Source organism: Babesia bovis, chromosome 3, assembly GCF_000165395.2.
Source record: "Babesia bovis T2Bo chromosome 3, whole genome shotgun sequence".
Classification (NCBI taxonomy): domain Eukaryota; phylum Apicomplexa; class Aconoidasida; order Piroplasmida; family Babesiidae; genus Babesia; species Babesia bovis.
The window spans coordinates 44,455-67,208 of NC_010575.1; the positions used below are offsets into that span (position 1 = coordinate 44,455).

General features: G+C 41.1%; 12 protein-coding genes across 12 annotated transcripts; 4 read left to right on the forward strand and 8 right to left on the reverse strand.

Moving 5' to 3' along the window:
- Positions 1 to 2,713, reverse strand: BBOV_III000200 (Early transcription elongation factor of RNA pol II NGN section family protein). Its single transcript, XM_001611105.2, has 3 exons — positions 2,548 to 2,713; positions 2,224 to 2,485; positions 1 to 2,186 (listed from the first exon to the last, which is right to left on the reverse strand). Exons 1-3 carry the CDS (start codon positions 2,701 to 2,703, stop codon positions 10 to 12), a joined length of 2,595 nt encoding a protein of 864 aa, XP_001611155.1. The 5' UTR covers positions 2,704 to 2,713; the 3' UTR covers positions 1 to 9.
- Positions 2,714 to 2,952: 239 nt separating this feature from the next.
- Positions 2,953 to 5,045, reverse strand: BBOV_III000210 (uncharacterized protein; the record flags this gene model as incomplete). Its single annotated transcript, XM_001611106.2, has 2 exons — positions 4,826 to 5,045; positions 2,953 to 4,790 (listed from the first exon to the last, which is right to left on the reverse strand). The coding sequence occupies exon 2, from the start codon at positions 4,738 to 4,740 to the stop codon at positions 2,953 to 2,955; it is 1,788 nt and encodes a 595-aa protein (XP_001611156.1). The 5' UTR covers positions 4,741 to 4,790; positions 4,826 to 5,045.
- A 141-nt stretch (positions 5,046 to 5,186) lies between these two features.
- BBOV_III000220 (NLI interacting factor-like phosphatase family protein) lies at positions 5,187 to 8,420 on the forward strand (the record flags this gene model as incomplete). Its single annotated transcript, XM_001611107.2, has 2 exons — positions 5,187 to 5,591; positions 6,015 to 8,420. The coding sequence occupies exons 1-2, from the start codon at positions 5,577 to 5,579 to the stop codon at positions 8,418 to 8,420; spliced, it is 2,421 nt and encodes an 806-aa protein (XP_001611157.1). The 5' UTR covers positions 5,187 to 5,576.
- BBOV_III000230 (AP2 domain family protein) lies at positions 8,404 to 10,686 on the reverse strand (the record flags this gene model as incomplete). Its single annotated transcript, XM_001611108.2, has 2 exons — positions 10,589 to 10,686; positions 8,404 to 10,398 (listed from the first exon to the last, which is right to left on the reverse strand). The coding sequence occupies exons 1-2, from the start codon at positions 10,640 to 10,642 to the stop codon at positions 8,404 to 8,406; spliced, it is 2,049 nt and encodes a 682-aa protein (XP_001611158.2). The 5' UTR covers positions 10,643 to 10,686.
- Positions 10,676 to 12,209, reverse strand: BBOV_III000240 (Sin3 associated polypeptide p18 (SAP18) family protein). The gene has a single exon (XM_001611109.2). It carries the CDS (start codon positions 11,825 to 11,827, stop codon positions 10,712 to 10,714), a length of 1,116 nt encoding a protein of 371 aa, XP_001611159.1. The 5' UTR covers positions 11,828 to 12,209; the 3' UTR covers positions 10,676 to 10,711.
- A 64-nt stretch (positions 12,210 to 12,273) lies between these two features.
- Positions 12,274 to 14,274, forward strand: BBOV_III000250 (GINS complex family protein; the record flags this gene model as incomplete). The annotated part of the gene is made up of 6 exons (XM_001611110.2): positions 12,274 to 12,488; positions 12,526 to 12,737; positions 12,946 to 13,026; positions 13,064 to 13,540; positions 13,684 to 14,176; positions 14,213 to 14,274. Exons 1-6 carry the CDS (start codon positions 12,389 to 12,391, stop codon positions 14,272 to 14,274), a joined length of 1,425 nt encoding a protein of 474 aa, XP_001611160.1. The 5' UTR covers positions 12,274 to 12,388.
- Positions 14,275 to 14,302: 28 nt separating this feature from the next.
- On the reverse strand, positions 14,303 to 15,391 carry BBOV_III000260 (putative Ribosome biogenesis protein NSA2; the record flags this gene model as incomplete). Its single annotated transcript, XM_001611111.1, has 4 exons — positions 14,303 to 14,716; positions 14,755 to 14,929; positions 14,993 to 15,112; positions 15,321 to 15,391. 4 exons carry the CDS (start codon positions 15,389 to 15,391, stop codon positions 14,303 to 14,305), a joined length of 780 nt encoding a protein of 259 aa, XP_001611161.1.
- Positions 15,392 to 15,910: 519 nt separating this feature from the next.
- On the forward strand, positions 15,911 to 16,912 carry BBOV_III000270 (putative signal peptidase I). Its single transcript, XM_001611112.2, has 2 exons — positions 15,911 to 16,084; positions 16,468 to 16,912. Exons 1-2 carry the CDS (start codon positions 15,934 to 15,936, stop codon positions 16,866 to 16,868), a joined length of 552 nt encoding a protein of 183 aa, XP_001611162.1. The 5' UTR covers positions 15,911 to 15,933; the 3' UTR covers positions 16,869 to 16,912.
- Positions 16,913 to 16,932: 20 nt separating this feature from the next.
- On the reverse strand, positions 16,933 to 18,972 carry BBOV_III000280 (uncharacterized protein). The gene is made up of 9 exons (XM_051767461.1): positions 18,843 to 18,972; positions 18,723 to 18,807; positions 18,501 to 18,567; positions 18,454 to 18,464; positions 17,926 to 18,415; positions 17,807 to 17,890; positions 17,526 to 17,771; positions 17,285 to 17,491; positions 16,933 to 17,248 (listed from the first exon to the last, which is right to left on the reverse strand). The coding sequence occupies exons 1-9, from the start codon at positions 18,956 to 18,958 to the stop codon at positions 17,004 to 17,006; spliced, it is 1,551 nt and encodes a 516-aa protein (XP_051623376.1). The 5' UTR covers positions 18,959 to 18,972; the 3' UTR covers positions 16,933 to 17,003.
- A 98-nt stretch (positions 18,973 to 19,070) lies between these two features.
- Positions 19,071 to 19,413, forward strand: BBOV_III000290 (putative integral membrane protein). The gene has a single exon (XM_001611114.1). It carries the CDS (start codon positions 19,090 to 19,092, stop codon positions 19,345 to 19,347), a length of 258 nt encoding a protein of 85 aa, XP_001611164.1. The 5' UTR covers positions 19,071 to 19,089; the 3' UTR covers positions 19,348 to 19,413.
- Positions 19,412 to 21,525, reverse strand: BBOV_III000300 (uncharacterized protein). Its single transcript, XM_051767064.1, has 6 exons — positions 21,163 to 21,525; positions 20,829 to 20,917; positions 20,639 to 20,791; positions 20,510 to 20,602; positions 20,135 to 20,473; positions 19,412 to 20,097 (listed from the first exon to the last, which is right to left on the reverse strand). Exons 1-6 carry the CDS (start codon positions 21,287 to 21,289, stop codon positions 19,489 to 19,491), a joined length of 1,410 nt encoding a protein of 469 aa, XP_051623377.1. The 5' UTR covers positions 21,290 to 21,525; the 3' UTR covers positions 19,412 to 19,488.
- On the reverse strand, positions 21,460 to 22,706 carry BBOV_III000310 (putative 20S proteasome subunit alpha 2). The gene is made up of 4 exons (XM_001611116.2): positions 22,431 to 22,706; positions 22,188 to 22,357; positions 21,957 to 22,090; positions 21,460 to 21,794 (listed from the first exon to the last, which is right to left on the reverse strand). Exons 1-4 carry the CDS (start codon positions 22,540 to 22,542, stop codon positions 21,500 to 21,502), a joined length of 711 nt encoding a protein of 236 aa, XP_001611166.1. The 5' UTR covers positions 22,543 to 22,706; the 3' UTR covers positions 21,460 to 21,499.
- Between the last annotated feature and the right edge of the window lie 48 nt (positions 22,707 to 22,754).

Genomic DNA, 22,754 nt, shown 5'->3' on the forward strand with positions numbered 1-22,754 from the left:
CTCATATTTTTAAATGTTCAGTGATCCATACAAGGCCAAGTTCTCCACAGCCTCTTCAATGTCGCTACCATTTTCTAGCCTGACTGTGACATGGGTTTCTCCAACTGATACAACTGTGCCTATGACGTCATTTTCCCGTAGGAGAGTTACAACCTGATTTTCTTTGGTCGGTCTAAGGACCTCCACCGATTCAGCAGCGATTGCGATGTAATCCTCGTCCACAAATACATGGACGATCTGTAGGTCTGTATCTGCTTGGTCCTCTACAACTTCGTCGATAATACCAATCTTATTTCGATACTCCCCATTGCCAATAATACGTATAACAACGCCCCTTTTAATCCACTTATTGACTTGTTTGCCTGTTTGATTGGACAGTTGTTTCGACTTAAGTGAAGATTTGTCAAAAAGCGTATTTGCATAGCGCATTTTGCTCACCATGAGGTCCCGATTGTCTAATATAGTAACATCTACCTTCTTTATACGCACAACCATTGGCTTGACTTTCAGAATTATGGTAAATTCGCTTTGGTCCACCGATATTACGTCCCCTAATAATCCTTTATGTCTTCCAACCAGTATCTTCACTGTCTTACCTATGAATTTGTTGGGAACACGAATTTTGTTTTTATATCGCGATTCAAGGCCTCTTTCAGGCGCCTCTCTTTGTTCTGCAAAGTTTGGAGTTTCACTAATGCTCATATTCAACACCACACCGCTGTCCACTACCAAATAAACGTTTTTTTCCAGCTGCACAAAACACTTATTTTTCCATAAATGCTTTACTACACCTTGCTTATTTTTATATGGCCCATTAACTATGAGTACCTTGTTATGCGTATATAGGGTAGCATTGTTGACATCCTTGGAACTATAACCAAATGAACTGCGTTTACACAATATATCCGACATAACCCATTTAGCTTCAACGTTAGTATCTAACAGAACGGTGAAACAACTTTTGGAAATGGAAACAATGATACCCACTTCTCCTTTAGAAGATTGAATAAGATCTCCAAGGAAGTAGCCATTGAGCGATCCTAATGATTCAAAGCTAACGGTCTCTTTCACCTTAACCAAGTAGTCGAGTTTAACCTTGAACTGTTCTGATTTTTGAGGCGAGAATACAACGGCTGTCTTCTTTTCGAAGTCCACAATAGATATCAACCCCGATTCTCCACGATTTATACCATCTATTATCCTAACATTATCACCTTCTTGAAAATATTTCATTACACATGATGGCTGTATTTTAAAGTTTGGAATGCTTTCATCTTCTGGCTGAATCTCTATTTCATCGTTATGCATACTTGCGATATGTCCTATTACATTGATCAATTCGCCTCGAGTTACGCGTATTTTTTCTCCTAATCTGAATAGATGTAGATTTGAAGTATTTATTACATTTGCTACATTCCCGTAATTATCCTCTAGGTTGAACTCCTTTAGTTCAGAGAGCGTCGCATCGACAGCAGAACCAACGACAATCCTACGCACACTTATGCGCAGCAGCAAGAAACCGGCGTCCAAAAATGTCATATTGTTATATCGAAACGTGCCCGGAGTAAAACCTTGTTCAATAAGGCCACCCTTCAGTTCAACAGCTTCTCTATCAAATAAACGTTTAACGAAGATCTTTGACTTTGTTTTTTTGACCATATTTGCCTTATTAAAATTAAACTCTGATCCCTTATCATCAACATTCAAACCTTCAAAATTTTTACTGTCTTCTTGCAGCCTGGGTATGACTTTAACAACTACAGTGCCATTTAATTCATCCGATTCGTGAACTTGAGCAAGATCTCCGGCATACCGACCCGTTTTTATGCGAACATATTCCCCGATAAGTGGTACGGTCTGTTGTCTTGATTCCATCGCATAGATGGTTGATACTTCATTGATGGGCACCATCTTCAACTTCGAAAGATTTAGATTTCTAAGATCAGAAAATGCATCTATAATTGCACTTTTTGTATCAGCTTCTACATATATAAAACTTTTGATTTCATCTGGCGCGAAACACGAGTATATACCTAATTTACGACCTTGTCCCTGAAGTTTCAAGAATTTATTCAAGAGACTGATTGCAACAAATTTTGAAGACTGTGACTTATTAAGTTTCAGCATCCATAGTTTCGGATCGTTTATATCAGGGATGAGAACATTTGCATCTTCTATGACTCCATCTATAAAATAATGGAATATCACGAAAAAAGAACCTACAACTTTGCTCTGCTTCGGCTTCACCGTCATCTATAAAGTCTTCATCTTCTTCATCAAATGTCATATCTTGGTATCGTTTTGTAAGTTTATCGATGGCGTTTTCCAGGAGCCCAGCGCCACCTATTCTACGGTCCTCCTTACGTTCGGGTTCATCTAGCATTCGACGGATTCGACTTCTATTCTCAAGATTCTCTGCTTCCGTTGATTCATCAGGCAAAAATAGATCCTCTTCGTAGTTTTCTTCATCTTCTTCGTCACCGACCTATGATTGTATTATGTCTATGAACACACCGGTGGAGGAAAACGAACGCTCTGAGTACTTACCTGAGCTTCCGTATCCAAAAAAGCTGAAACTATTGCACGCCTTTTAGCTTCTGCACTCTGCAGTTTCAGTTTTTTGCGCGTTGGTTTATCATTATCGCTGCTCGCGTCGGATTCTGGAAAGGATAAGTCATCGACATCAACTTTATGCCGCGCCATCGTCAATGAGAATGAAGTTAAACCTCTTATAAACACAAATGTATTTTTTCCATATAAAATAAGCGGGAAACGACGAATACTTTGCCTTTTTATTCCACCTCTATTCCTACACCCTATAAATCGTAATAGCAAGATTAAATCTATAAGCTGCAGGTTAAATAAACATTAATGGGACACATGTACATTTAAACCCGCATTTACGAAACGGGTTATAACACCTTTTTCACTGTGGACAAACTAATTGAGCAATCATATCATAGTAGCCTTAACCTGTCTGCCATAGGCACGGCCTGTATTACGAGTGTAGAAGGTACCTGTCGATTGTCTCGGTATGTATCTAAATGACGGGACCGTCATCGCTATTGGCGTCGTCCCAGTTACAATTGGAGGATTTTGCGTCCGTATAACCGCGTTGTTGGATACATACTGCAGCGCGGCGTTAATCCTAGGATTGTGACGCATAGCTTTACATCCAGAGATACCTGTTGTACTTCCACTAGTGTTGTTGCGCCTGTGGAACTGGTGCTTCACGTTAGTTGTGTATGGCCTCGTATGAACACCCTCAGGCATTCCGTATGTATTCATGTGGTTCTGATAGTAATTGACTGAATGAACAGGAATATATGGCTGATAAGGTAAACCAGCTGGATTATACATTGGCGCACTATAGACATTGCCATACTGTACAGTAGGCTGGTATACATCATTCACGTGCTGTGCCATTTGCCCCAAATTTTGACACGGGGGATTATACGCCACCTGATTGATGAATCCAGTACCCATTCTATGCGGAGTAACACGATACGTTTCATTATCAACGACAGCAGCATCTGGAGATATTGATTGGTTGGGGTATACAATACCGGACCTCTGCACGCCACCAAGGGTGGAATGAGTGACAACAGAAGTATTATCCGTTCCAGAGCCTTTACAGCACGTATTACTCCTGATCCCGCCGCATAGAGTAAAACGGCTTGTCTGAGGGCGACTATCCTCAAATTTCCTCTCCGACAAAGATGCATCAGGTTGAATTTCGGGCAACTCATTTACACCAGCGCTGTTTTCCACAGGGGAAACAGGTTTAACATCTGCATTGTATTCCGCAATTTTATTAGAGCCACAGGAAATGTAACTCAATAAGGCACTAAACACTCCACGTCCCCTATCATCATCTTGCAAATTTCCTTTATTGACATCACGATTCTCAGGTGTCATTTCTTTAGTGCTGATTACTGGTTCATCTACCTTATTTATTGGGGACGCATTAACTTCCTGTTTAGTTGGTGTTGATACCGTCTCATTAGCTTCCATTTTGTCACGCACAACCCTGTTAACAGCGTCTAATATTTTGGTCTCTATGCTGCTGATACCAATGCAATGCTCATCCCCTTTGGAGTCAACGATTCTAATGCTGTTTAGACGACGAGTTACTTTGCCCAAATCAATTTCAGGGACACAATTACGGTTTACATCCGCGTTTTCTTGTGACCGTGTGGAATTTTGCATTGGATACACCTCTTTCTTTTCAGAGTCATCGTCATTACGTTCGGCATCAACTTGGTCAACATTTCCCACTATCTTTGTTTTATTGTCATCATCATCCCTGTGTGTTTTAGGGTAGTTGTTTTCCCAATCTTTTACGTCCACGGCTACATTGACAATTATTCTCTCATCATTTCTATCACGTGTTTCTTTTGTTACGTTAGCGCTCTTTCTTATCGGTGGTTGGCGCCTACTACTTGATTGTTGTACCACATTAGGAGTCCTAGGATTTTGTCGGTTCTTGTTTCCTGTGTATTCCGTAGGGGTATTATCTTCAACAATTGTAGAACCACGTTTGGAACACCTCATTGATATCTTCGTACTGGTAACATCACACTTCTTACATTCGCATAGGCGTCCACCTCTGTCTGCATTTAGACCTCTTGCCTTCAACAAACGAAGCCGATGTGCCTCGATAGAACGCTCTAGGTTTCTATGTAGCCTCGCTTCATTCGACCGTTTATTGGACGAAGCTTCAGTAGCCTTCGCCTCCATGATATGAATTAAGTGAAAGAAAAATGGTTGCAACGAATTGATTTAGTTACCTGTATATTATGTATGGGCGCCAAAGGGAAATTACCTCTGGTCAATAATGCATTAGGTCCTAATCTATGGAACCTTTAAGGCTCCAGACATATAGGATCAAATAAGACAGTTGAGCTTGTATTATATGTTTATACAGATACAATGTCAATGTGTAACATGCGTTTTCCGTTTGCGTCTATTTATGCGCTTGATATGGGATTCTAAATCCGGTACGGGGTGCACTTATGCTGCATCTCTACGCGCAGGCACGAGCACTCACAATATGTTTAAATATCAACCCAGTATTCGTTTAATTAAAAAACATATTGTGCAACATACCCATATCTAATCTGTTGCGCGACACCGCACATAGACATTTATCTGCAATTTCGTACGATACGGTTATCACAACATAACACACTTATCCAAACATAAATAAACATCCTACCAAATGTGCTGTGTTGAACACAAAGGAGTTACATAATGTAGTAGCAATACATTTTCTACAAGATAAACAAATGTTGCGTTCACCAAAATCCAGAATACACGGAATTGCAGTGGGTATGATAGCCAACATTACACAATAGTAAATCATATGTTTCAAACATACGAAAATAGACAGGGCACTAGCGAAAATTTTCAACATAAATTCAATGGATTGCTTACAGACACCTGGCTTAATAGGTGTGTATGATGTCTATTTACCAATTCTTATCCCGATATAATATTCGTTGTTCGATTATTTATATATGAAGCAACGAAAATAAACTGCTGATGCATATGTTTTGGAGAGCGGCACTCTGCAGATGGACACCGATGAGGTAAGGTCAATTCTTCCTAGCCTTTTGAGCTTATTATTACCGAATTGTCGTCATTGAGGGGTTTACATATATTAGCAATTGATGTTACTAGATTCTTGTTGTATATTTCAAGCAGTCAGACCTAATTTAGCATCTTCTTATACAGACAACGGAAAGTTAGAATGCCGTCGTTATAGATGCATCGTCGCTACCTAACTCCACAAAATATCTTTGACTGTGTTATTTATTTATCACTTTATTGAATGATATTTGATGTTATTGTCGATTGGGGAGCCAGTTACTAGTACCCATTATGGATATAAATTTTCGAGCTTCATATCGTCCGTTGTACCACGTATACATGACATTTAGTAGAGTTTCAAAAATTTAACATCGAATACATGATAACGTCGTTATTGATTTAACATTTACATAATTTTTCAGCCAAATATTGTTGACGAGCTGGAGCAATGGCTAGAGAGTGAGCTGCTAGAAGATGATGGGAGCGTTACTGTCCCATCGTATATACAGGTCCCATTTAAGATACATTGGATAGCTAGTGATGGATCTAATGTGGTGGCCAACCAGATATTGGCCACCCTTTCTTCTACACAACTTCATGAAACCGCTGATGCACAGCTGTCTACGTCCGTTGATTGTGAAACCACGAATACTGAGACAATTATTGGTTCCGATGTAACCATTGAAAATCTAAATACCAGTGATGAAACATCGGTTGAATCAAGTGATAGTGATACAAAAATTGATGATGCTCATTTTACTCTCCCTTCAAAGGATGTTTCTGGAGTCTCTTCTCTAAAATACCAAGATTCCATTTCACCGTCAGATCGGCCATCTCGGAAGCCTTCCCTCTTATATTCTTCTAGGCATGGTATTCTTAGGCACCAGGTGCCCACGGATACAATTATTGCGGATGCTTCAACCATCCTGGCTATAGTGGAGAGTATCCGTTGTTCTCACAGCGTTATCATCCACGGTATGTGCGTGAATTGCTGTGAAGTTATTGAGGATGGTGATGGGAAACGTCCAACTGAAGCTCAAGAGGAACTTTCTAAGAGACGGGCATCAAAAAATCATTTAGTTGACGCTAATATGGTTATTCCTGGTTTCATAACTAATGACAATGCTGTACGTCTTGATCCAAAGATTTGTACGGAAATGGAATTGCTTGAACTTTTGCGTCTTCTCAAGAAACGGAAATTATGCCTTGTTCTAGACTTGGACAATACACTCATCCATTCATCATGTAGCAAGGTACCTGATGATATAGACATACCTGTGATCGACATGTATTCAAATTCTGAGGGATGGAAGATAACCTACCACAACGAGGAAGATAATCTTATGTATGAATCCAAGCTTGAAAGTTCGGTTTTGATGACCAGGACGTTGAACGAAATGGATGGTAGTTTATTTGTGAACTACTACAAGCTAAGGCCTGGTGTCTATGATTTTTTAAGGCGTTCTGCGGAATTGTATGAACTATATTTATTTACAATGGGTACGCGAGCACATGCTAACGCAGCTTTAAAGATTCTGGACCCCGATGGAAAGTACTTCGGTGCTCGTGTATTTAGTCGGTCGGAGACTAACAATTGCTTCAAGTCACTTTGTCGCATTTTCCCCAAATATCGCAACCACCTTTTAATTTTGGACGATTCGGAGAATATTTGGCTTGACGCTCCCGGATTGATTAAGGTATACCCTTACTATTTTTTTACTGATATGAGTGTAATAAAGAACCGGGACGCTCGGAATTTAGGCAGGGTAGCCGCCGCTTTGCAGGCACACTGTAACTATTCTAATTATATTTGGCATTCTGTAATCATGGAAATATGGAATGAAAATGAAATAGCTGTTACACCATTACGTGACAAGGAGGGGTTTACCGTTCCTATGACTTTGTCCATTCCCGGCAAACAAATTCCTACGTTCAAGTACAACCACCTTCTCATCGCCAATGAGCGACCTAAGGATATATTTATTGTGGATGAGGCCAATGCAAGCTGTCCAAAAGAGGTTAACCATTCAAATGAGTCAACAAAGGACCATCAAACTGTAACTGATAAAGACCAGGATGTTTCTGATAAGTTGACTGCGGGCAGTCCATTATTAGGTGGCAGCATGGCTTTAAAAACACCAGGTATAACTACAGACCTTCAAACGACTAGTAGTGGTGAAAAAGTGGTTGAGGCACCTAAGAAGGAAAAGGTGGATTCTAGTGAAGAAACTAAAAAATCAGATATTCTGCCTAGTGGCACTATTCCAAATAAATTTGCACGTCAAATTGGAAAGATCTATGTAAAGGACAACGACGCCCAGCTAGTATATATGACACGATTATTATGCGAGATGCACCAACAGTTTTTCAATGAATTGGACACAGCAGTTTTGGATATCTCTAAACTCAAGAGCCTAATTGACGCGCAACTTCTACCAGACGTCGGCACTTTATTAGGCAGGCATCGCGAGAAGTTGTTGCGAGGCGTTGTGCTGCATGTTAACCGTGATGAATTCAGGTGTCTGAAGACCAGAGAGGCGGTTGATTTCTTTGCAAAGACGGACCTAGGAAACACTTGTCGGAGATTTGGTGTAAAAAAGCCCACATCCGAACGTACGGTCACGCACTACTTAACTAATAATGGTACATCAATCGTACTGGGAGAAAATACAAAAAAGGTCCACAGCCAGTGGATAGAGGCATGTATATATACATGGACATTTGTTCCTGAGTCAGGTTTTGACCCTAGTTCATGGAAGGAGCCATTCCGTAACTTTTGGGATGCGCTGCAGGCGCAACAATTGAATAATGTCAAGAAGCCATATTAGGGTATAGTATTCGTGTTAGGGAGTCGGCCAGCGGCTCGGGGAGAATGTGGTTGATCATGTCAAGTTCATCTTGAACTTTCCTGCGCAGTTCCTCGTGCAATCTGCGTTTCGTCTCCATCAACGTGTCGCATACGAACAACAGAGTCTCTAGGCTTAGCATCTCTTGCAAGTCATTGACGTCCTCGGTTCTTGGCTGTTGAGAGTAAAGGTGTAGCGCCCGTTGCATCTTCTCCGAGCGCTCCTGAATGTCCCGTATACGCTTTTCTAGTGCATCTATGGCCTCCAGGTAGTGGTTCATGTTTTGTCTGCGGCCGTCAAACGCGGTGAAAGTATCTGTGCTGAGGTCTAACAGACCAGCCCCCTCCATACGTACCACATCGCCTTTGTTGTACTCGTAAGCAGTATTGCTGGTGTAATTGTCCACTGCATTGATTGGGACTACCCTGTTCTTGTAGTAAGTCACGTGAGTGGTGTCAAAACCCTCGATTTGACCTACATGGTTAGCAGTACTTGTAAAATATTCATTCGGAACACGTGTGCTTTCATTGTTACGTCCCAGATCCTTTTCATCTCCAACGTCTGGCTCACGTTGACACAGTTGTATCAGAGAACGCAGATCACAGCATTCTTTGGCGTTTTGATTAATCGAATTCTCTATAATCTTTTGGTCAAAATCCACTCCGCATAGCGATTCTACAAAGTTTGCAAGCTTACTGTTAGACATCCTTGGCATTTTTGCCATTGTCGCTTCATCTCCATCAGCGGAGTTAAATAGATCTTCCTTTTGTTTGGTTAGATATCCCGCGACATTGCGCGGCATCATAAAAGCATTCTTATAGCTATAAAGGGTATTATCCAAGTAGACACTTTTATCCACGCCATTTATAGTGTCTGAGTCGTTTTCAACAAACGAGTCGATTGGGTGGCGTAGTGATGGCGAATAGAATGACCTAGGTCCAAAATCGCTTTGAGTCTTTGCACAAAGTCTGTTAACCGTATATATTCCATCAATAACTTCATTGGAATACACTTCTACTGGGTTGCTTCCGCTAAGGATGGAGACCAGTTTTTGCAGATGTTTGTTTTTCGTCAGGATGATGTCCGGCCCGCATTCAGCACACCTTTTCAACACTCGATCCAAATTGTAATCCCGCGGCCGAGGCATTTTCCTATCCATTAAACTGGAACATACCCGTTTGGATGGTATGTTGTTTACGCCTAACGACCGTGGTCTCGTGTTGTGCGATTCGCTATTATCTGCATCCCTAGAACCTAGAATCTTTTGATCGATTACTATGTAGTCCCTTTCTATCGATTCCAGATCGACAGTGGGAACAAAGTCGACGGATGGTTTGGATACAAAGAAAGATGTGTTGAGATCTTCGATTACACGGAATAACAACTTTTGCTTTTCCATGAATGAGCCATAATCTCCATCAAAAAATATAGATGACCTTACCCTAGGGTTATCATATAACTGGTCAATGGCGGATTCTTCCTTAGAAGATACACTTGCTTCAGAATTCTGATCGGAGTCATCCCGTGATGTGTCCGAGTTTAAATCCACAGATGAATCCTCGCGAATCAGGCAAGGAGTTGAGGTGGTATAGTCACCATCAACGTGATGCACTAATTTATATTCCGCCAATGTATCAGCTAAGTTGTTAATGTTTTGTCTGGAGCTGAGGTGACAGCTAAAGCGTACGTCCTTGATTTTTGCCTGATCTAGCAATGAAGAATCTAGAGATGACGTTTGTACGGTATCCGGTGAATCCGAAGACGGGTCTTTGAACGCACCGAAGCCATCTGTTATCGCAGCCCAGTAGTTGATGAAGTCTTCCGATGGCACCTCATGAGATTCCGCTAGTGCTCTCATGAACAATGAGGCTAGAAAGAAGGAACGTTTCTCTCCATATCTCTTGCAAGAGAAATGCTTCGCTTTCTTGATTCCATTGTCCATGTAGCGAGCGCGCCATTCCTACGTTAGACATTAGAAGTTCAAATGTTATAAGAGTGTAATGCACATTTACGCAAGTGTGCGTTGGATAGAGTTGCAACCAACGTGGCGAATATTTTGCTATTATTGTGCAACATAGTTGATATTATAGCTGTATATTGCCACTTGCAAACGATTTGACCTTGTCTTAGGGGACGCGAGTGAGACTTACCCTCTTGTTAGAATGGAAGTACAGATTGATGGGCATTAATTGGTGCCTTCTCATTTTGATTAGAGTTTCATTTTGTTAAAAAATTTAATATTAATGTGATGTGGCTATTATTGGTATAGTTGTCTAGCCATGTGCACCTTCCGTGGGCTCCTTTTCACCACCATGAAAAAGGAGCAGCAGTGACTGGCCAATTCGAAAATTAACGCTGCGGAGAGTCACCGGATAAGTTTTGTATGGCATTCGACTCATGTCTACAGAACCTATGACCTCCTGTGTAGCATCATTGCGGGTGAAGGTCCATATACCTTCCTTATATCTAGAAGCTTCACACAGATCCTTGATTAAGTATACTAAATCACATAACGTATTATCTTCCCATAAATAAATTTCTAATTTTTCGACCGATTCCAATGTGTCTATTGAATTTTGGAACATCCCTTGGTCTTGCTTGAACAGTTCGGCAGTGTCGTTTGCTTCTCCAAGGAATGCATAAACACGCAGCAAGAATGGCGTGTGATTAGTCTTGTATGTGTGGGAGGTGCTTTGGTGTACAGGTTTGCGGTATTCTGATACCCTTTGTTTGCCTAATTTCACTGTTCGCATATGTGTTCTCTGCGAAGTGTGTTCAGGATGACGATTATTGACATTGGGGTGCTTCTGATCCTTTATGTTATGACGTTCCGATTTTCTATAATCTTTGATAGTTTTGCGTGAATTACGCCGTTCGTTTGAGTAATCACGCCTGTACCGTTGCCTTGGGGGAGAGTAGCTACTATCCCTTGATGATGTGCTTCCACGATGTCGATACCTGTCAACGCTCTTATCCCTTCTACGCATCTCTTTACGCGAATTTCGTGACTTCGAATGCATCCTACTTTGGCGTCCACGTGAATGAGACCTGCTGTACGAAGGTGACACTGAATATCGGCGATGCCGACTTCTTGACCGACTTGGCGACCGCCTTCTCAGTGCACGCGAATTCCTATATTTATGATACTCGTTGCTGTCGTCTCGTTTGTGACGGCTCCTTGATCGGTAGTATGACATTGATGACGAACCTCGTGAATCGGAGCGAGGTCGTCTAGTACGTAACATAGTTGCCGAGTCTGTAGAACTCTCTGAATGATGGCGCGTTTCATCAGTTCTATTTTTAGTTGAAAATGAACTCGAAGGATCGCGATCGATGCTAATGCTTCGGCTCACGCTCATGGAGCGACTAGAGCTACTGATACTCCTCATTTTCGTATCCACAGTAGTTGACAACCTTTATAGCAAACCAATGTGTAACGTATTAGCCACTACATAGATTCATCTGCAGGATTACTGGGTGAAAATACGATAATGTATCGCGGTGAATTATATAACTCAGTTTTCCCTTGTGCCACCGAGACACATACACACCTTCCTGTCGATTAAAATTGGAATAATATAAATTCAGTGCAATTTTAATATTCCATCAACCTTCATGTAAACAGCTGGTCCACTTGATTGATGGATGTATAAATACCATACCAGAATACATAAGCTAGATTCCACCCTTAAAAATGACTCTATGCGTCCCAGAATACGATATAAATATGTAATAAGGAACTATAAAAATATAACATATGTATTTGAACTTGTTTCAACCTGCATTACAGGGTCACGACACATAGCTGTACCCATGGGGAATAAAATAATAGTACATAAAATATAAAGATGCAGGCAAAAAATTAGGAAATAATAAATGTATTTCACAATACAAATACATGGCAGGTCCAGCCTTCCTTTAGGTGGAGCTATGTATATGGCGTGGATACCATGTTTGATCGCGACATGAGTGCGTCAGCCAGCTTTGACTTCTTGAAGAAGCGGAAAAAGAATCGACAATGGGCTACATATGAGCATGATGGCGATATCGGTACTTTTAGAGTTAAAAAATTAAATAGCGCCTACAGACCATACTACGGCATCTATATCGACACCTCTTGCTGAATCGCATCCTTCCAATAAAAAGGGTTCCTTCCGAGGTATCCTTATGGATGAATCGCGGAAGCTATCGCAGTCACAATCTCAAACTCAGGATACAACATTAAGTGATGACTATTACGTTCCAGTCATGCCGTTAATTGATTATGGGTCCTGCCGGGCCTTCAATTACGTGATTTGGGTAAGTACGGACGGGGTGAATTAAGTCAAACTGTTTCTGTTTTGCTATTTACAAGGTTAACCTATCTGCTTACGTATTATGCCGATTGCATTTTACACCTAACTTGACCTAAGTTTCTGCATACTCCCCAAGGGTCAAATTTGCTGGTCTATATTGCACAATTGTAATGAAATTTACACTTAAAATGCGGACATTAATTTGCATTCAGGCGCGTGATCAAATGGTATTCGGGAACGAAGAGATTTTGATACAACCTGATTTGGAACAGGACTTTCTATCGCGGCTTGAGGTGGGCTTCCAATGTTTTACTTTGTATGAGTATACAGTATCTTCGTTCAACTGTATCATCTCAACCGTCTGAAGCGACGTCTTCGTCAAAGATTGTAGAAGCCATTATGGAGTTTATGGTTGACGTTGAGATTGGCTATAGATACCTTGGGTCTAATGCCAATCCCTTTTGCCGTTTATCGCAAATATATGTAAACGGCTTCATCCATCTGCGACCAGTGAATTTGGCCATTTTCGATTTTACAGAACCCACGGAAGAGCTTGCTGTTACAATTCAGAGGATTAATGTATCTGGCAGAGTGTTCGCGCATCATCAGCTGTTGTCACACTTTTCTCAGCAGTGCGAATTTCTGCCTTCAAAGTACTGTTCTGGTTATATCCCTAAGAACGTAACGATTCACCACGATTACTTCCCTAACTTAGTCACGAAGGTTTTGCTACAACGTGCCAAAAGACAACTAGTAGTTGTCAAAGCTATTGTAGACGTACCCGGGATCGACTTGAGTGCATATGAGGTAAGCGTTGGTATATTTAGACTGATTACATTCTATGTGCGCAACGGTTGTATTTTCATGTTTGTGTGTTTTGACAATTGCCAAAGGTGGCAACGTGCCACTCTTTGGCTTATTATGATGACTTTACTGCACTTATAGCACAGGGTTATGTCTTTGACGATCTCAAAACGGGAGAAAAAGCATGGCTACCGATATACATGGTAGAACGACTGTCGCACTTCGGGTTTGTCTCCGTGGATATACCAGTTTACCTAACCCGCAATTCTTTACGTGAGCTAAGGGACCGAGAGGAACAGGGTGAAGTTCTTGAAAAATTACCTAATTACTATTTCTTTGAAATAGCCCACATGTTCACTAGATCCAACATCTTTGAGCGAGTCAACGTTCCAAATCTGTCTAATCGCAATCATGTTTACAGCTATGTCTCCAAGTTGGCGGGACTGATCGAAGACATAAAATACCAGCGCTTGAAAAAAATCCGTCAGACGCTGGAAAAGATACCGCAGCGCGAGTCAGTCATATCGGTCGACAATTTGCAGTACTCCGAGACTTTTTACGTCAATCAATTCCTCTCTGCCTACTCTGAAGTAAGAGATATCAATGCTTGTTCTGACGTTCAGTCAAATGCGCAGATAGGTATGTTTAATACCGAGGAATTTAAATGAGATGCAGGTAACTTTGTCGGTGACCTCGAAAACAATTTGATTGACTCCCTGAAGGTACCGCTGCTGTAATGGCCACACAACCGAACTTAATGCATTTCTAAACTAGCAGTACTGCGTTAATACACCCGTCATTTTCCGGGTTGTTGGTAACTTGTGCATATTTTGCCCAAACAACCTTACCGGTTTGAGTCACAAGACCCAATTCACTGACGTTAACCTCTATAATGGTACCCTTAGTGATTACACCCAAGCTCGTGTAGAGATTGGACTGGGGATTTTTCTTTACGGATATTATATCCAAGAAGAAAGTAGTCTTTAGCTCGGGATGTGTAACATGTGCCTTTTTGAAGCGCAACCCCGTAGGACGGATGTACTTTTCATACTTTGGCGGTTTGCGCGTGTAATCTTCCGGAATGAAACATATCTTATCGACCATACGCTTCCACTGCTTCTTCTTACGCTTACCCGATTTCATTACCCTAAACATTTCGGCTTCATTCATTTGTCGAACCTGAAATACAGTGGCATAAAAAGGTAACACGAACGTACCTTTGGTATGACAACGTCCCACTTGCCTGCCTTTTCTTTGCGTTTTTGTTTTATCATGTTTGATAAGATCTTTGTGCGATTAACTTCACCCCTCTCCAATAAGTAAGCAGGAATAGCACCATCTCCAGGCGCTACCACCTCCTCCTTCGACTCCTTCTCCTCATTGTTCTTGATCCTGCAAGGTTATCAGTATATTGAAAAAATAATTCCAGAATACAACATATACACGACCACTTACTGTTTCTTCATCTCGATCTTCTCTGCATAGCGACGCTTCCTGAATATCTTGGCCTTCAAACCGCGCATCTTTTGCATCTTCTTGCTCAAAGTATGCGCGGCTCTCGCCGTTTTCTTTCGCCTGAATATCTATATTAGCCATCTATATATGGTATTTCTTTTCACAAGGAATGTAATGCCTGGTTCTAACAGCGATATCCACACACGTTATGGAATCGCGATTAGGAATACACCAATGATACAAAATCATAAGTATATCACCCAAATACGGACTAGTGGCTACACTTTATGGCAAATAAGGGAAGGCACTCGACATAAAACAAACTCACATTCTCGTTTCATGGTCGAAACGCCGCCCATGAAGGGCGATATGACGCTCTATATATTCGTTCTGTGGCATCTTAATAAAATGGAAAAATAGAATGACTTTGTGGGCTCTCGCCCAGTACAGTAGGCCCCCTTAAAACGTAGCTTAGTATAAATGTGTAACAGTATTACAAAATGGATTCTATAAGTTGTCCAGTAATTTATAGATAAATTTTACATATAAAAACAAGGCCTTTTGGTGCCATTAAATAGGCCCTTAGCAAGGCAAATTTAATGATGACTTAACGCGACCTTTCTTCCACGGCTACAGAATCAATTAGATAATATGTATATTTACATCAAGTTATTCAATGCTTATAATAAGGAACAAAGTTATAGGAATTCTTGAAAACTGCATTATCGGTCAATATTTTCAACGAGTACCCATCTATATGGGAATGCTAATGCTATCCTTAAGTGCTTATAAACCGAACTAAGATGCGAACACCTATACATTGAAATAATTACATAGATATACTATAATACTTGCCATAGCGTCGCTCTGTATGCTGATGTGTGGATACCGAGCGTGTAATAAATCATAAAGCAACATCAGTAAACAAAACCGTAGTAGAAATGGACTACATCAAATCGGAAATTAACACCTTCAAAAATGATGTGCGGGTGTTTCTAAAGCGGCCGCGCGAAAGTATCGAGCAGCTGCTTCGAACTGCCTGCGTACTCTTCACAGCCCTGATGCTATGGAAGTCAGTAACTCTCTACACCGGTATGTAATGCTGTTTCATAGCGATGTATACTTGTCTGTATACCTAGTGTTCTAATTAGCGATTAATGTGCGACCGTTCCATCCCAGTTATTTGTTACTTCGCCAAATCGTGTCTATACCATGATATTGGTTCAAACTGTCTTCCCGAATAGTTGAGGTTCAACTTTATATTGTACATCTTGTCTTATATATGGCTTGATTTTGAGTTCTATGAATGACCATGGTGATTCTGCTATCCATCTTCGGGTGGTAGAATGTAACTAGGCGGCCAGGATATCTTGACTACATTCAGGAAAGTACATGTCCAATATTTGTATTATTATATTGCGTATTCAATGCATATTATGTATAATTTCAATCATCACTGGATTAAACCGTTGCAGGTACTGACTCACCTGTCGTGGTGGTCCTCAGTGGGAGTATGGAACCGGCATTCTACCGTGGCGACATACTGTTTCTCATGAAGCAGGAAAAGATAACTGCTGGAGATATAGTTGTATTCAAGGTTGAAGGTAGAGATATACCAATAGTCCACCGTGCGTTGAGCCTCCATGCCAATGGACATGATATCAACGTCCTTACAAAGGGTGACAACAATGAGGTAGCTGATAGGGGACTCTATGCGCGCGGACAGAAGTGGCTAGCGGACGAAAATATACTAGGAACCGTTTTACTATGTATCCCCAAATTTGGGCTACTCACCATACAACTAAACGACAATCCTGTTGTCAAATGGTTGCTGATATCGGTACTCATATACTTGGTAATGACTGGAAAAGGGTGATACATTACCAAATAGCATTGTGTTAAAACAGCAATGGATAATTTAAAATATAAATAAATTGTGTTTGCACTTTGGCATTATAGATGGTGCGATAAGTTGGCACAGCCCACTGTGGACCAAATGACCACATACAACTCAAGTTGATCCAGGCATTAAGTGGGTTTCCCGAGTAAAACCCTTGTATAGTTTACGCTCAGGCCTCGCTGTCTTCCTAGTAACAAAGGGGCCGATATTGTACACAGACCTTTTACGCTGAAATGTGACAGATGCTTCTTTCGGTTCTTCCGCTTTAACAACAGTGACATAGGAAGGTTTCCCGTCCTTCGTTGATAAAATCTCTGGTGTACTGTCCTTATTCATTGCGTGCACTACACCAATCTCTGTTGAATTGATGATACGTAAAAATAGCTACATACCGTTAATGGGACCATCGATATGATGCTCAACCGCAGCAGTAACGGTTTTTGATTCAGGAGCAGTGCCGGACCAGTTGATATCGCACATAGACGCAAAGGCACGCTTCTCTTCTTCTGTGGTAAATACCATGGGCGATTTGCATACATCGTCTTCATTTACCACGGGAGGAACGCAACTATTTAAGTCGTCCTTACTGATCGTCCAACCTGAGCATATAAATGAAATGATTCCCAGACATACCCCTTGGACATTGTAAAGACCAATTTATATCTTCCTCACGCTCTAAACACGGGAACTCTACATTGCTGCATTTAGATTCGTATAACTTTCTTGATTCAGCATCCAGCAGGCGCAGGTCGAGAGCGGTGGTACTACCAGTAACCGGACCTTTGCCAGCCTCAGAAAGTAGCTGGACTAAAATATCATTGCAGTTGAAAGTGCCCATAGGGGCAACACAAAAGCCATCAGCTTCCGTTTTCCACAGCACTGTATAAACTGTACATAAATACAATGGACAGTACCTGGACATTGGCTGTAGTCTTTCTCACATTCAGAAGTACACTCAAAGGGTATTTCACACTCCATGAGACGTTTGCGCTTCATCTCTGCAAACGGTGTTATATGCATCACAAAACCCTACCTTGAGTGTAATAAGTAAAGCGAATGCGCTTCTCGCACGGCCCGTTATATGAAGCAGGAGCATCACAAGCGCCATCCGGTGCCATCGTCCAATCCATGGGACATTTGTCAAACACTTTAGGACAAATGGTCATACACGGCCACGTGGTACCACAAGTCTGAGCCCAGAGCATCTTAGATTCCTTTGAAAATTTGGTAAAGTCAACAACTGATCTGCAAGGACCTACGTACCCTGAAAAATCAGGGACGCAGACATATCCAGATTCAGTTTTGTGCCTTAGAAAGTTTTCAGGACATGGCTGGAGAAAGTTACGCTCGGTATCCTTGCAGTATTGAACATCAACCTTATCTATCAAGCTTTTACAAGGCCATTGTACCTTGCAATCAGACATGAACAACATCTTACGCTCCACAGTAAAGTCACTCATATCAACAGAACGTTCACAATCACCTTTGTAAGATGAGGGAGCTTCACAGACAGTTCCGGTTTTCTGTCACAAATTGGATAACGATGATTAAAGCAAATTACCGTCCAGGACTCTGCATGCCATGTAGGAATACTTTTACTACACTTACCAGGACAAGGAAGTGAAAAGTCACGCACACATTCGCCTGTGAAAGGATCCTCTTCTCGCCGTTCTCTCTAAATAGCAATATGTTCAATGTGTGGAATATAGTATATTAATCGCAACACACACTGTATTTCCAGATGCATAGTTACTTTATATATATGTGAACACCGATAAACAGCTGACATATAGCGTGATTCAACCAAACAAATGGTCTACTTAGACACACCTCAGAAGCGGCGGATGCCACTAAGTCGGACATACGCTCCGCCACATGTTCCTCCTTAGGTTCATTTTTAAATGCCTTGTAAATCCTGCAACATCTATATAAGTGTGTAGAACCACTTACTCTTGCGTAGCGTGATTTTCCGGAATCTCAAGTTTCAAGAGGTCATCGCGACCTAACACACTAAGTGGCAAATAAAAGTACAAATAGATAATGCCTATCCATTTGACCAACAGCATTTTTGATGTGTACGCAATGACTGAATAACGACATCACGAATCCTGCCGTCACATACTGCACCACACGACATCAAGCTGATTTCACCAACAGCGGCAATTAACCTTATATACCGCAATATACACATTCCAAAATGGGTAGCATAAGCTACCAAACAAGCCGTCGGCTGATGTCAGCCCCTATGATGGCAAGACAATTCGCATCACAACCGTACAATCCCAAAATAGTCAATGAGTGCAAAAATCCAAGCCCAGGAAAGCTCTTCAGGACTATGCGTGTTTTTGGAGGAATAGCTGTCTTCTTTATCGCCACACCACTTATTGTGATGCACTTCGATAGCAAGAGATTCGAAGCTGAAATGGAACGCCGCAGGCAATCGAATGCAAGCTAAAATAACAACTACAAAGGTTTAATAATAACCTAACACACCACGTGTTTAATTTTAAGTTATCACTACAATGTTGAATATCTATTTACACAAAAATATGTATTCCTTCAGACATAAAGTTACTTTATCTATAATGCCATTAATTCATTCCATCATACTGTGTTTGAACCTTAGACCCATTTGCAGCCTGCTTATGGTGTCCGTTGGCGAATATAGTATCGGATGCGCAACAAAGGCTTCTAACCAGCAGCCAGGAGCAACAGACATGCTCATGCCAGCACCCAGTGAAACGCGCGTACTGCGAAGCAAATGACCATAGACGCTCTCTCTAGGCTGCCGCTCTTCCCTAGATGTTAGTGAACCCACGTTTAAAAAGCAAAATGCTAAAGGGAACTTGTAGTTGCTATATTCAATAGGACAGTGAAGAGCTAGTTGTATGTTACCATAGCAGTCACCACCTGTATGCTCTGACATTTGCTGCCAACAACCCTTCTCATCGTTGAAAATCGAACCCTGGTCACATGGACCGATGCCATGGAAGCCAAAACCACGGAACGCCGTACCGGCACCACCATTAGCAGTGAAGTGGAAACGGTCAAGTAGACTTATACCGTTCCTAAGGTTACCAAAAGGTCTAATGTAACCCATAGAAAGATTCAAATGCATGATATACTTATCAAGAATATGGCGAGCGTATAACATGCCATAATCAAACTTGAAAAATTGGCGATCACCTCCAGATAGTCCCGCTTCCTAAAACAGTATCATATAACACTACATATATACTCACAAATTTGAATTGCGTGCATTGACCACTAGTAGGTATACCTTCGCCCCTAAGTTCGTCAAGAAGGAATAAATATGAAAATGCGTTTTTTAGAGACCGACCAGCATGACGAAGGACTGTCTCAGAAGCCCGCCGACGTTCGTTGAACACTGGGTAGAGGTCATTAACCGAAGCTTCCCAAGCTAACTGATGGCGCTTAGAAACGTCAGACAATGTAAACGATAACCCTTTGGTTGTTGTATGAAATGAAGAATAGTTGCTTAAATCCCTTTGCGATGCAAACACTTGAAATACGCTAGTGAAGTTGGACAATCCAAAATTCCGAGGCATATAATAAGATCCCTGAACATGCCATGAGTTATTATATCAGGGACGTACAGCGATTTGCTGTGATCCATAACCAGCATTATTCAGCTGAAGTGAAGCGGAATTACACGTGCCAAATATTCCAGGCACTTCGCCCTTTAGTTCCTAAAATAACATATGCGATGACAATGAATAACATACGATATTTGCCTCAGCCCTCTGATTAGTAGTCACACCTAATGAATAAGACGGGGTCTTCTCCTCAAATTGAAATACCACGTCGATGTCACCAGGAGTAGGCCCACGATCAACATTGGAAACAACAGACTTGAATAAACCCAACTTATTCAAGTGCTGCAAAGATCATTCAAGACTTAGGATGTTCTCATACCCCGTGAGTATCATCAAGACGTCTGAATAGCTCCTCTAATGTAGATGCGCTTTTTAGACCAATTAAATCTTGATAAATAACAGATGATTCTGCCATATGATAAATAAAAATCATAGAATTGTTGTATCGATGTACGCTTTAGACTCATTCAAGATAAAATAAAGAGAACGAAATGGATGATGCAGCCATAATTGTACAAAGCAAAGATTTAATAGAACATATAGGCACCAGTAGACAATAGAGTTGCACTGTATAAGTTAGATATAGACATACAACATGAAAGTTTGAGCATCGCAGGGATTAACAAGTAGTCAACAAAAATGAAGAAACATACTTATGCGAGAAAGGCCCTTCAAAACAACTCGCACATCACCAATAGACTTGGAAACATCAATGTGAGCTACTTCGTCAGCGCCTACAGCGTCAATTGACGGAGCCGCCCCTGTCTGCGAGTCAGCCATTGCACCAAGGATCCCTAGCACACTCAAACATAATATGGCATTAGTTTAAAATCAAATGGGACATGCTACTATCAAAACAGATATTAAAACATCGGTATTTTGCCCGAGGAATATACACCAACAAGACCAGGGGAAATGACGTGTGTAAAACAGGTCCATAGAAGTTATTGTAACACAGTTGCCATAACATATATTGAATTAGTTAAATAATTATAGCAGCTCGTTGAGATAGTCGTTTACAATGTCTTTTGATAGAATCTTGAAGATTCCATCTGAACCCACAATGCCTATTTCTATGTTATCTGTTGTCATCTCACCCTCGAAACCCTCCTTCAACGTCAATATAGCGATGTGAATGGCATCCTCAAGTTCCAAATCAGGGTTGTAACGCTTCTCCAGGAATGTCATGTTGTTTTGCATACGATCACCGATTGCAGTTGCACGCCAGCCAAAATAGGCACCCGATGGATCAATTTGGTATAACTGTGGACCATCCGAATCGTATCTGAATCAACTTTGATAAAATCAAAATAAGGAACTACAATGTATATATGTAATAAATGTCAACTGACAAAGCAACTGCAAACATTAAACAAACCAGATGACTACAATCATTTACGAACAAACGAATCCACATATGCCGGATACAATTACTTCAATAACTTACGATGCAAGAAGAAGAGATATTCCAAAAGGACGCACACCACCAGAATGGGTGTACTCCTGCATAATACTGGCAACCTCCTTTACCAGCTCAGCTCCAGGAATGTCATCACCATACAGCAATTTGTATTTTATGGCCTGAAAGTGATGATATATAGAATAGTACAAGGACACAATTAGAACTGTACATAGCGGAAAACAACAAAAGCACAAATATAAATCATAAAAAACACACCTGCTTACGCCCCTTCTTTAGAACTATCCTAAAGTCTGCTGGCATACCAGCGGCCACTACACCGATGTTGCGAGTGAAATAATCAATCTTGTTTATAGAGTCAGACTCAACAAGAGGGGAAAGGGTTGCACGCTCCGAAGCAATCACGACACCATTCTTTGATTTAATGCCTGTATTCCGTTAAAATAAACCCTATTAACTAGCTATTAAGAATCCAGTTAATATAGGTTATATAACACTTACCCAGAGTAGGCGCGCCCTTAGACACAGCAGCCAGAGCATTTTCGATCTGTACAAGCTTCCCACTAGGACTGAAAGTCGTCAAAGAGAAATTATATTCCCCGTCTTCAGCCATGGTAAAAGAAATGAGAATTGCAGGTGTGTGGTGGCATGAACAGACGACGGGGACCGATGCGCATAAATTCCGTACACAACCATGAACGTAACATTATAGAATTAACAGTACTAATGATGCAACAATAAATAGATGGATTTTAATGTTCGATATTAACGAAATTAAGCTGTATTCATGCTTTTGAGTAGTGCCATAACCTAGACACATTACAT

Excerpts from the sequence above, each read along its gene's own strand:
- BBOV_III000200 (XM_001611105.2), bottom strand. The coding sequence starts at position 2,703 with ATGGCGCGGCATAAAGTTGATGTCGATGACTTATCCTTTCCAGAATCC. Across the intron at positions 2,486-2,547 it reads TTTTGGATACGGAAGCTCAG|GTCGGTGACGAAGAAGATGA; the intron begins GTAAGTACTCAG and ends ATACAATCATAG. Across the intron at positions 2,187-2,223 it reads AGCCGAAGCAGAGCAAAGTT|ATGGAGTCATAGAAGATGCA; the intron begins GTAGGTTCTTTT and ends ATTATTTTATAG.
- BBOV_III000240 (XM_001611109.2), bottom strand. The coding sequence starts at position 11,827 with ATGAGGAGTATCAGTAGCTCTAGTCGCTCCATGAGCGTGAGCCGAAGC.
- BBOV_III000270 (XM_001611112.2), top strand. The coding sequence starts at position 15,934 with ATGGACTACATCAAATCGGAAATTAACACCTTCAAAAATGATGTGCGG. Across the intron at positions 16,085-16,467 it reads GTCAGTAACTCTCTACACCG|GTACTGACTCACCTGTCGTG; the intron begins GTATGTAATGCT and ends AAACCGTTGCAG.
- BBOV_III000280 (XM_051767461.1), bottom strand. The coding sequence starts at position 18,958 with ATGCTGTTGGTCAAATGGATAGGCATTATCTATTTGTACTTTTATTTG. Across the intron at positions 18,568-18,722 it reads TGGCATCCGCCGCTTCTGAG|AGAGAACGGCGAGAAGAGGA; the intron begins GTGTGTCTAAGT and ends ATTGCTATTTAG. Across the intron at positions 17,249-17,284 it reads TATCGATGGTCCCATTAACG|AGATTGGTGTAGTGCACGCA; the intron begins GTATGTAGCTAT and ends TCAATTCAACAG.
- BBOV_III000290 (XM_001611114.1), top strand. The coding sequence starts at position 19,090 with ATGGGTAGCATAAGCTACCAAACAAGCCGTCGGCTGATGTCAGCCCCT.
- BBOV_III000300 (XM_051767064.1), bottom strand. The coding sequence starts at position 21,289 with ATGGCTGACTCGCAGACAGGGGCGGCTCCGTCAATTGACGCTGTAGGC. Across the intron at positions 20,474-20,509 it reads ATGGATCACAGCAAATCGCT|GGATCTTATTATATGCCTCG; the intron begins GTACGTCCCTGA and ends TGGCATGTTCAG. Across the intron at positions 20,098-20,134 it reads AATGCACGCAATTCAAATTT|GAAGCGGGACTATCTGGAGG; the intron begins GTGAGTATATAT and ends ATACTGTTTTAG.
- BBOV_III000310 (XM_001611116.2), bottom strand. The coding sequence starts at position 22,542 with ATGGCTGAAGACGGGGAATATAATTTCTCTTTGACGACTTTCAGTCCT. Across the intron at positions 22,358-22,430 it reads TAAGGGCGCGCCTACTCTGG|GCATTAAATCAAAGAATGGT; the intron begins GTAAGTGTTATA and ends AACGGAATACAG. Across the intron at positions 22,091-22,187 it reads TAAAGAAGGGGCGTAAGCAG|GCCATAAAATACAAATTGCT; the intron begins GTGTGTTTTTTA and ends CATCACTTTCAG.